This window comes from Microcaecilia unicolor, chromosome 12 (assembly GCF_901765095.1).
Source record: "Microcaecilia unicolor chromosome 12, aMicUni1.1, whole genome shotgun sequence".
NCBI lineage: Eukaryota > Metazoa > Chordata > Amphibia > Gymnophiona > Siphonopidae > Microcaecilia > Microcaecilia unicolor.
The window spans coordinates 790,744-802,786 of NC_044042.1; the positions used below are offsets into that span (position 1 = coordinate 790,744).

General features: G+C 43.0%; 1 protein-coding gene across 7 annotated transcripts in view; it reads left to right on the top strand.

The window, feature by feature from the left end:
• Positions 1–4,431: 4,431 nt before the first annotated feature.
• Positions 4,432–12,043, top strand: part of EPS8L3 (EPS8 like 3) — a 62,737-nt gene continuing 55,125 nt past the window's right edge. For 2 of the 7 annotated variants that reach the window (XM_030220929.1, XM_030220927.1), the window contains exon 1: positions 9,968–10,135. Coding sequence is in view for 1 of the 7 variants with exons in the window: in XM_030220926.1 (XP_030076786.1) it covers positions 4,508–4,543 (36 nt within the window). In the remaining 6 variants the exon portion in view is untranslated. Of the gene's footprint in view, positions 4,544–6,326; positions 6,366–9,967; positions 10,180–12,043 lie in introns of those variants that run through there. The other 5 variants (XM_030220926.1, XM_030220931.1, XM_030220928.1 and 2 more) reach the window with 5 other exon arrangements.

Genomic DNA, 12,043 nt, shown 5'->3' on the forward strand with positions numbered 1-12,043 from the left:
CTCTAGAGACATTTATTACAGCTCAGGCAGCAGACCTCCCACCAAGCCTCATCCTTATTTTTGGAGTGAAAAGCAACTATTTCTTGTGTGATTTAACACAGTTCATGCCACTGAGGCATGATAGGAAGGGATTTGGGGTGTAGTTCGGGCTTTCTCAGTGATAGCTCAAGAAGCATTACAGTGTATTCAGGTAAGGAGGTCTTTCCCTGTCCACAGATGTGTCACAGTCTAATGGGCTGATGCTCAAAATGTATCGCCAGTATTAGTGAGCGCAGAATGCTCAAAGGGCTTTAATGCGGGAGACAATATGCTCACCAAAGATTAGTGCAAATCACATGCAAATGTACTCAAATGGATGTTAATGAGGTCGTTTCCTATTCCCTTTCAATGCTCAAAGAACAGTGCACAAAAACAAAGCCGCCCTTACTGCTGAAAACCTAACACCAGCTTGGAACAGGCTCTGGGATCTTTGAAGAAAGTATTTTTCACGATTCTCTCTTTAACATCTGCTGGCTTTTATTTCATTTGGAAAGAGAAGAAAACCCGTGCAAACCCCTAAGCACTGGTAGTGAGAGAAGAATGTGTGTGAGTCAGAGCAAACCAGAAAGTGAAAGCACACAATGGCGTCTGTTTACTGCACTTTGCTTTCCAAGTACAAAAAAATTGAAAAGCTTATATTTAAAGGTGCAGAAAACAGACCCTAATGTGAGCTTCACTTTGGGTTTGGATTGGGGGAGTGGCCTTATGGTTAGTCAAGTGGGCTTTGATCTTGGCAAATTGGGTTCAATTCCCACTGCGGCTCCTTGTGACCTTGGGCAAGTCACTTAACCCTCCACTGCCTCAGGTACAAAAACTTAGATTGTGAGCCCTCTAGGGACAGAGAAAGTAACTGCATATAATGTGTACAGCGCTGCGTACATCTAGTAGCACTATAGAAATGATTATTATTAGTAGTAGTGGTGGCTTGGGGCATGGGCACAAGAGCTGAGTTTACTGTGAATCCATTTTGCGCATGCGCCAAGCACGTTCCCCCTGTCTTTCATATTTACAGTGCGCATATAATTTGAATACTATTCCATTTGAGCATTGGCGAGCTACTTTTCTGCGCTGTTCCGGCAGTATGGGTTCTGTGCTGTTGGCTTTACCGCAGGAGTTCTGAGCGTCGGCCCATAAGAGCCTGATACTGAAAGCTGTTTATGTGAGTGGCAGCTGCTGTTAGCCAGATAAGAAACGCTGACTAGGGCCATATCCTGATTTTCAGTGGCACAATCCAGCTGAAAATCCCTCTAAACAGCCCTGGCACTATCTGTATTAGCACCAGGTGGTCTGGAGTGAAGCCAGAGCAGGACCAGAATTTCTCCAAGGATTGGCGGTATTCAGTGCCAACAAAAAGCTGCCTGACCAGTATCCAGATAAAACACATACTCAGTGCAAATAGATGTTTTGAATGCTACAGTCGGCATTTAAAAGCAACGCTGATCTTGGAGTTTAAAGATCAAGAATGGATGGCAAAGCCAAAATCGCAAGGAGCGGCAGTAGAATTGAAATCCTGGCTTCCTTGGTTCTCAGCCCCACTGCTCTAAGCACAACACAGATGAGGGGAATAACCTCAGAGTTTTCAGAAGTTCTATGATAATGGATATTGAGATTTAAATGCCAGGGAGACTCTGCAACTGAACTTAAGGAAAGAGAAGACAGAAAACAAGATGCATTGTCTGAATGCCAAATAGAATGGGCCAAGAAACCTGATTATCAAAGTGTTTGGGATCTGAGCCAGGCCTCATTCCCCCCAGGAAGCTGGGAGCATGTGAGTAAATCTTTTTCCTTTCACCCCTGCCCTCAGTTCTTTTAGTCTCTATGATAATACGGATAATGTGCCTCCTTTAGTGCTTCCAAGCTAGGATATGTTCTGTCTGTTGGAAAATGGTCTCCGTCTGCCCCCTTGTGACTGAGACACAAAGTTTCTGAACAATAGTCGAGGATTTGTAGAGGGATCTTAAGGTAAGAGGGGTAGACGGTGAAATCTGAAACTAATGGCATTCGTGATTATTGACAGTTTGTTTCATGCCTTAAATGTAAGCTGGGCTTCCTTATGGAATTGCCAAGTGGCTGCTGATATATGATAAATTTATTAATTTGGGATCAGGGCCAAGGACTGATTTACTCCAGGGGGTCAGAGATGCTCCTTTCTCTCAATAACAGAGGCCACATGGTGAGATGTGCTCTGAACACATAACCCGTAATTCTAGAAAGTTCTGTGCCCAAATATCCGACTAGTGTGGTGGAACTTATACAGTAAGGTCAATTGTATACATTACTTAACTTCCAGCGCACCCAACTCCAAAGGGACCTGGACCTGGGAGGGGTAGTTGGAGTTAGAGAATACTGGCATATATGCGCCTAAGAACCTACTATATACAACATCCATTTGGAGGGCACAGGTGCCCCCCCCTAAAGTTAGATGTGTTAAAGAGGACCTTATGCTAGTAATTCAATAGCATAGTAACATAGTAGATGATGGCAGATAAAGACCTGCATGGTCCCTCAAGTCTGCCCAATAAGATAAGCTCATAGCATGTGTTGCAGTATAACATATATATCCTTGATCTTGATCTGTCCTTGCCATTATCAGGGCACAGATCGTAGAAGTCTGCCCTGCACTGGACGTACTCCCCAATTGCACTTAGGGGGTATCATCCCGACTCCTTAATGTCAAGGGACAGTAGCAGCGGAGGCAGTATTAATGTACTTTTCACACTTATGTACATTTATCCTTCTTTCAACTCCGTAGCTTTCTGCTTTCTTTCTTCTTGTATATGAAAACCTGTGTTAAGTTCTCTTTTGCTGTTAGATTCTGGGTTTTATTTTTCATGAGCTGCTTACTCTTAATTAATAGGTTTGTAATGTTACAAAGAAATGTTTTTATGCTCTCAGACAAATCCATTTTATTTGTTCCTTTCTCTTGACACTCAATCTTTGCAAATATGACTTTTATCTCTTGTTCTTTCTAACCTGGACTACTGTAATTCACTTTATCAAGGAATCTCTGCATTCCAATTGCATAGTCTACAATTTGCTATTAAAATGTTTTTTTAATAAAAGGAAATAGGATCGCGACTCACTCTTATTTCAGTCTGAGCATTTGGCTTCCAGTATTTTCCAACATTTCTTTTAAGCTCCTGACTATTGCTCACCAAGAGGCCAATTCTCAAAGCCGTGTCAAGAGCTGTGCGCGGATTCACCTATAGTGCGGAAGAATAGCGAAGCAAAGCTCAAAGGAAAAGTTATGCAAATAACATGCATGGTAGAACTGCGCTAATAATATGCAAAGTGGTAGAAACATACGCACATTTCTTTTGCGCACTAACAGGCCTTAGAACAACACAGTTCTCGCATGTACGTGCAGTGCTTGGTGAGCATCATGTGCACGCATTACGTATATGGGCCGTAAAGTATGGAAATTCCAAGGAGGTCTCGTTTTTCTTTGCTTTTCTATTGCATTGGCATTTGTTATTGCTGGATTTAGTGTTCTTGTTTTTTTTGCACTGGGTCCAGAGTGTGAGCTGCCCATATCTTTCATCAATGCCTGCTTGTTTGGTGTGTGTTATTCTAACGTTTATCTTCTTTCTCATTTTAAATAGGCTTTTGTCCCTCTGTTTTTGTTTTGTTTTGTTTTTGTCTCAGTGCTTGCATTGCCTGTGCTTTTTCAAGCCTGTTGAGGTGTGTATATGCTTGTGTGCTGTGTTATTCATTCTATTCCTCTTTCCGTTGTTTTATCTGCAATTGGTTTTGAATTTGCTTGCTTGCCTGCTTCTGCTTGCACTGCATTTATCAGAGCCTGTATTATTTTAAAGTGACTGTGACGTGTGCTTTTCCTCATGTGTTATTTATTCTAACACTTTTCATCTGAAATGGGCATGGAGGGAAGCATGGAAGCCAAGCCCAAGGATTGTGAGCAGGGTTAAGAGCAAACTCCCCCCCCCCAAAGGTCAGTAAATCTGGGATGACACATGCAGTTAATTCCTCAGCTGCAGAGAAAGAACGGTTGATAAGGTGTGTCTTTGAGGAGTTCCATCGACCATTCCCCCAGGGAGCATCATGGTCACGTGCCAGTAGTACCCGAAAAGAGAAAGTTTGGGAGCAGATAGTGGCAGAAATCAGTGCAATGCATGCCAGGAAGTCAAAAAATGGCTCGCACAAAAAAACAGGTGGGGGGAGGCCTCCCTCTCAAACGGAGCTGGCACCACTGGAAGAGCTGATAGGCACCAGTATCTATAAAGAAACAGTGACTGGATTGGTCCACGGTTGGGATACATCGGAGGAGCCAGAAGATGGTGAGTACCTGTCTCTCTATCTGAAGCGGGGGGGAGGGGGTGTATTGGAGGGGTATGATGTTTATGTATTTCCTGACTTTTTTTTATTGCCAGGGTCGTGTCCGCATCAGGTGCCTTCCACACTGCTGTTATCAGAGGAGGAACAGGTTTCTCCAGTTGTCCCTCAGAGGTAGATGGAATCACCAACTGAAAGCTCATATGCCATGGAGGTATTGCTATTTATTTATTTATTTATTTATTTGTTGCATTTGTATCCCACATTTTCCCACCTATTTGCAGGCTCACAGTGGCTTACATTGTTCCGTCATGGCGATCGCCATTTCCGGAGTGAGAGATACAAGTGGTATTACATTAAAGATCATGATTGACGTAGTAGATTAAGCAGTCAAGTATAAAGAGTTCATATTCGGAATGAGAGATAAAGTGGTATTGCGTTAAAGTTTATTCGTGGTGGAGTAGACCTTGGTAGTCAAGTATAGAGAGTTAGGTTTTATCCAGTTCTGGCTTGAGTTTCGTTGTCTGGCATTAGGATGGATCATTGTGGTATGCCTTGTTGAACAGGCTGGTCTTCAGTGATCTCCAAAAGTTAGTTAGGTTGCGCATCTTTTTCACGGTGAGTGGTAATGCATTCCATAGCTGCCTGCTTATGTAGGAGACGCTGGATGCATATGTTAATTTATATTTTAGTCCTCTGCAGCTGGGGTAGTGGAGGTTCAGGAATGTGCGTGCTGATCTTTTAGTGTTCCTGGGTATGGGAATACACTACACACTACCACCAAGGAAACTTCTGAAGCCCTTTCCTGTCCCTAACTGCTATGTATGACAGGAGGTGGAGTGGAACATGGAAGGAGTTGTGCAAATGTGCCTTGTCCGACAGACGACTGAACTAAAGAAGCAACAAAAGACATGTGTAGAGGTTGGCAGACACCACGTATCAATGAGTTCCTGCGACATTGACGATATAACAGTTAAATTGTGGTTCTCTTCTCTCGATCCCTTCCCCCTCTGCATTTCCCCTCTACTCTCTAATGCTCTTCCCCTGTTCCCTTTTGCAGGTACTAATTCTGTACTAGCTCAGAGAACCCCCAGCATGCGTACCCCCTCCCCCCCCCCCCAGTCCCATTACTCTGCAATGTACACCGATGGAGCCGAATTAACCAAATCAGTGAACCAATTTAACATATTGAGGAGGTACTGATTCTAAATAAAAGGAGGGACAAGTGTCTAAAGAACAACCTTTCTTTGATGATTTCCTAAAGATTTTCATGTGTTTCAGGTGAGACGAGAGAATTTATCCCAGAGTTTATCCCAGCCTTATGCTCTCCAAGATTTTTTATTCATATAACATCAACATCTTCATTTTTTAGCTGAAAAGAGCTTCAGATGTTGTTAACTTTTATTTGAAAATACGAAGCTAATTTTTCAGCTGAAGGCTGCACAGATTGAGAAATAGTTAATACTCTATCTGTACAAGTTAAAGTTTGATACATTTTAAATAATGTCTTAGTTGAATTTCCTGCTTCTTGTATTTTTTTTGTCATAATAAAAAAAAAAATTGCCTCCCTAATAGCCAATGAGGCGTATTTTCAAAGCAGCTACACTTGCAAAGTTACGTGAGTAACTATGGAACTTTGTAAGTCTAAGTGCTTTGAAAATGAGTCCCTGTGTTGCTTCATATTTTCCCTCCAACTCCAATAAAGACATTGTTTGTTTTCCTTCATTAATGTTCTATGGATCTACAGTTTCTTTTTAACACTGCCAATGATTGTCTAATTTCTTGATTTTCCTCCTATGAAGAGGTGCCAGAGTATCCAGCACTGACAAGGAAATAGAATTCCATGTTTGTATCATTGTCTGATTAACTAAAGTTTAATTTTGAAGAAACCTCTGTCGCTGTCTCTGCCAGAAAAGGTTTGACTATAGTGAAATTCATGCAGCAGAGCTTAATGATTTAGGAAAAGAAACAGTTTCACTTCATGTTCTCATATCTTATGTTACAACAGAGAAGAGATAGTGCATGAATTTACAGAGGTAAGAAGAAATGCAAGACTTACAAACATATTTGTCAATGTGTGAAAGTGGGTAAAGAAAAGCAAAATAAAAAGCAGAGGAGAAGTTTGCACCTGCCTGATTTCAAGGAAGTTTCTGGTCGCTGCAGCAGCACAATTTAAAAAACTGGGGGGAGTTGTTTTAAATTGATTTGCCTTTGAATTAACAGCAGTGCCTGTGCTTTTAGGAAACTGAAAATCCCTTTTACACACAGGACTTTAAAAACTGAGGACCCGGTATTCAAACGGGCTTCATTGGGGAGGAGGGGCTCCTGCTGTGTATTAACCGGGCAGTGCCAGGGCAATCTGAGGCAGAGCCTGGGAGGAACCAGGAGTTATACGGGTGCTGTTTCACACATAGCAGCCCTAACTCTGCCCGTTTTAGCCATTTGGGTCTGGCACTGGATATCAATTGTACCTGCGTAAGATTTGGTTATTGCCGCTCACCCAGATGTCCACTGCCAGTTCTCAGACATGACCCAGCATTGAACATCCAAATCAAATCTGGTTGCTGGTGGTGAGAATTTTAAAAACCCTTGCCACCGGCTGAGTATTGGTAGGTGGCTTTTAAGCTTTATTGCCAAGGACTGAATCATGGACATGAGATGGAATGAGAGTTTCCCAGAATTGGATGTAAGCGTCTGGATTTGTCAACATTCATGTGGTTCATTAGGGCACCAAAAGGCTGTAAACTGCCTTGAGTGAATTCCTTCAAAAAGGCGGTAAATAAATTCTAAGAAATAAAAGTTACAGTGCCCTCAGATCACTTGTACTGCAGATACTTTGATAAGGCATTGGATGTCCTCATCCGAAAGAAGAAGTCAAACCATATCATTGCTCACTTTATGCATTTAAATCTATTAATCAAGTATAAAATAATCCATAAAGCTGAAAGGGATCAGAGAACCCTCAAGAGGAGACAAAGAAAAAGATCTACCATTTCGTCCACAATATATAGGAAGAACAAAAGGAGCAGCAACAAACAGAACCCTACAGCCGGTTCACATTAACTCTGAGGTGGGTCTTTCAAACCCACTAACAGCAATTCCTGCTCTGGCCACTATGAAATCAATCAGTTCTTTAAGGTCAAAAAATAAGAAATTCTTAGATTGAAGGAAATTCAAAATAAATGTAGCTTCCAAGGCCAAAACTTCTTTCCTACGCTTCTGCGTAGCTTGCGAAAAATTAAGAAATATATGAATATTTGAACCAAAATACTGTTCATTAAGCTGACGGAAATATAACTTCAAAGCATAACCTCTGTCATGTTCCAAAGCAAATGTCACTAGGAGAGTCGTTCTAGCCTCCAAGGAGCGGTCCAGAAAAAACTATTAAATCTAACTCTCTGGTTTCATAAACAGACCCCTAAATCTTCTGGCCTCTCACCCCTTGCTCCAATTGGAGTCAAACTCCAAGGCTTTCCTCCAAGAGTCAAATATTCAGTTCTTACTAAAGGAGCAGTATTTCAGATGGGTTTAGCAGAACCTCTCAAAAGTACCTCCACACCAATTCCATAGGAGAGATGATTGGGGACCTGGAGAAAAGATTGTTTTTCTTTTTGGTTGATTTTCCATATATTCTAACTTTCGGGCCATCAATTATCTTTCCTTCAGTAAAGATAGCTCAAGTTGTTTCTCTTCTGCCAACTGCTTCACCTGCCTCTCCAGTTGTTCTCCATGTGAGGTTAACAAGTCTCCCTGTTTCTCCACCTTGGAAGAGATGGCCCCATAATCTGATTTAATCACAGTCATTGCCTGTTTTAAGGTTGGTGTCCATGGCTTTGATAGCCTGCCAAAGAGCTTCCAAAGTCACAACAGCTGGTTTCTTAATCTCCCCCAGCTCCAGAATATTACCTCCAGAAGTGTCCCCCTCCACTCCAACTTCTTGCAGGGCAGATCTCACCACAGCTGAGCAGGCTCCCAAGGACTCGGCTGTCCCTCCTAGAACAGTGTTCCCACAAACCCCTAGGAAAAGGGAACCTTCCTCCAAAGCCACCGCAAAATCACTTCCAGGCTGCGGGGAGGTTGGCATTTGTTCTGGGCTCAACAAGACCTGATCCAAGCTAAGGTCTGCTGAATCTCTTGACAGGCCTCCCATTGCAGGAGCCACTGTTTCAGCATGGTGGTCACTGTCCCCACCAAAGTAGTCTGGATTAAATGCCGCGGAGTTACCGAGACAGGTGGTGGGAGAGCTCTTAGAGCTCCTTTCCGCTTCCCCATAGTGTGAAACAGCCAGGTCCGATGAAAGCATCCACCAACTTCAAAGGTAAAGAAGGAGCAACATTCTCTTGCATCTATTCCAAATGCCATTTTGACCTACTTCCAAATGCCATCCTTGCTCACTTTAAATCAGTGGACATTAGAAAATGGGGATATTGCTTTAAGAAGTAGAGAAACTTCAAGTCCCATGAGGTAGTGGAGCTATGAGGTCAGCAGGAGAGCCAGGCTGAGAGGAAAACTGGGAAAAGTCTACTAACTCAACAGCAGCTTCTCTAATCAAGAGTTATTGTCGTTATCAACACTCACCTGCACCAATTATCAAGTAAGGTTGTTGACTGCCAGAGAAGGAGATTATAAGAAATCATAGTTCCAGTGATAAAGAGAGCCCAGAGGGAAGCCAGGAAGGGAAAGAAAGCTTTAAGTTCTGAAAGGGAAAACAAGGATAGTTCTCCAAGAAGGAGGGTTGGAAGGGAAGAGCGGGTATTAGTACTGAGCCCCACTGGAGGCATCAACAGGGAATAATTGGAGCCTGAGAGGAAGAAAGTTCTGAAGACCAGCCAGTCTCTACTCTGGAGAGAAGAAGCTTCCAGAAGGGTGAGTAATGGTTTACTGCGGAATATCATAGCTCCTTATAGAAAGGAGAAGACTGAAACGATGAGCGTGCATAAACTTACCTGTATTTTGAAAAAGGCTAAGAGTGGTTACTCCCTTACTGCAGGTTCAGTTAACTGCTGGCAGAAGGGAAAACCCCCTGTTCTAATAGAAATACGTGGTCTACGTTTAAAGATTAGGAAGCGAAACTGCAAAGGTCTGGGTGAATCTCTTCATAAAGGCGGTTAACAAATCCCATTAAATAAATAAATCAAGCAGTGAGGGATAATTGGTGTTATGAGAATTGCATTTTATGTGGATCTATGTTAAATCTGTTTAGCAACCAGTAAGGAAGCTCAGGGCAACCCTGTCCCCAAGGCCACTGCCTATGACCTAACACACAAATTGATTTGAGTGCTTAAAGTTCTTCTGCACATACCATGAATGCAGAAAGAATGAATAGCTGAGTGTGTGTATGTTAGGATTGTTTAAAATATATACTGATTTGTGTAAGGATTTGTTTAACTTTAACTACGTATTGTTTTCTTGTGAGCCACCAAGACTTTTGAGATTGAACCAACTATAAAATAATGTAAATAAATAAACATAAATTCCGGGCTCTTCTGTGCGTTATTCTATGTTCCTCTGTGAGAGTCAGAGATCAAAGGTTACTGGAAGCCACCACAAGCAATAAAATGAATTAGCTTCTGATCTATAAATAGTTATCTGCTCTATTAGCAATCCAGCTGCCTTACAGGTGCTGTTTCATGTACCCTCCTCAGTCTGGCACTGCAGTCATAGTTTCTGAGGAGTTGAAAGCTGTTGCTTGACGGATATGGACTTTGCCTGGGTTCCTCCCTGGTTGCTGTTCCTTCTTTTTCCATCACTGACTCCCTTCACACAAGTGTGAGAGGTCTCTGCCGTGCTGGTGAAATCCATCCAGGTAAACCAGTCTGGACTTCTTTTTGGGCAGTGAGAAACTGAGAGGTAGGAAACCATCCAGCCAGCAGTGATCGTCTAGAAAAGGGCCCTAGAAAGGGATGATTTTCTGTTACCTGGTGTTAGCAAGGAAGAGAAGTCTTGATCTGGGGACTTTTTTCAGCAGTAACATTTGCTAGATTCTTTTATGTTCAAACTTATTATACCATCCTTTCTGAACAGGCTAAAAACAAGACAGAGAACAGGAAAGAATTTCATTACTGATAGGAAAGAGACAATTCGAAGAGAAACCTAACTCAATTCAAATACAAATGGACACTGAACACAGAAAAATCACAGCTGCTGAGTTCTAAAGGCCTGAGATGCTAAGTGGATGTTAAATGAGCCAGTTTAGGTGCGGAGAGTTAGTACTAACCATTTTTATACTGCTGGTTTATAAAACTCTTGATTTTTGAACTCCAACTTTGACTATATTTTCAGAACTCGGTTAAAGGAATTGTTGGAAGACATTACAGATTGTTCTGGTATTTATCTATAAGTTATTGTTCAGTGGGCCTTCTACCTTCTCCTCCTCCCTAAAGTTACTTTAAGATAGTTTAGTCTCGCAGCTGGTTAACCAGGGTTTTATCTCCGATCAGAGATGTGGTGAGTTTTGGAGTCACGGGTGCTATTATACCAGGAGTTTATGGTCTTCAGCAATATGTCAGGTAATATAGAAAATGACAGTAGATAAAGAACATTGGGCTTATTTTCGAAAGTGATCGCCGGTGATCTTCCGACATAAATCGGGAGATGGCCGGCGATCTCTCAAAAGCGGCGAAATCGGTATAATCGAAAGCTGCTTTTTTGACACCATCGTTGCTTTCCCGTCACCGAGCCGGTGAAAGTTAAAGGGGGCGTGTTGGCGGCTTAGTGAAGGCGGGGCATGGGCAGGCATGGGCAGGCATGGGCGTGGCTACCAGATGGCCGGCTTTCACGGATAATGGAAAAAAAAGCGGCGTTAATCAGTATTTCGCCGGGTTTACTTGGTCCTTTTATTTTCACGGCCAAGCCTCAAAAAGGTGCCCCAGCTCACCAGATGACCACCGGAGGGAATTGGGGATGACCTCCCCGTACTCCCCCAGTGGTCACCAAACCCCTCCCACACTAAAAAAAATTAAAATAAAAACCTTTTTTGCCAGCCTGTATGCCAGCCTCAAATGTCATACCCAGCTCCCTGACAGCAGTTTGGAGGTCCCTGGAGCAGTTTTTGTTGGTTGCAGTGGACTTCAGGCAGGCGGACCCAGGCCTATCCCCCCCTATCTGTTACACTTGTGCTGGTAAGTGTTGCGCTCTCCAAACCCCCCCCCCCCAAAACCCACTGTACCAACATGTAGGTGCCCCCCTTCACCCATAAGGACTATGGTAGTGGTGTAGAGTTGTGGGGAGTGGGTTTTGGGGGAGATTTGAGGGGCTCAGCAACCAAGGTAAGGGAGCTATTCACCTGGGAGGTATTTGTTAAAAAAAAATTTTAGAAGTGCCCCCTAGGGTGCCCGGTTGGTGTCCTGGCATGAGAGGGGGACCAGTGCACTACAATTGCTGGCTCCTCCCACAACCAAATGCCTTGGATTTCGCCGGGTTTGAGATGGCCGGCATTTTTTTCCATTATCGCTGAAAAACAAAACGGGCCATCTCAAACCCGGTGAACTCTGGCATTTGGCCCAGCCAAACCGTATTATCAAAAGAAAAGTTGGCCGGCCATCTTTTTCGATAATACGGTTCAGCCAGCTGTTTGCGGCAGCGCCAAAACAGATCGCCGGCAATCTATTTCGCCGGTACCATTCAATTATTCCCCTCCATATGGCCTATCCAGTCTGCTCATTCATGCCATCCTTGTCCTAAGCTTTATTGAATTCAGATACTGTTTCATCTC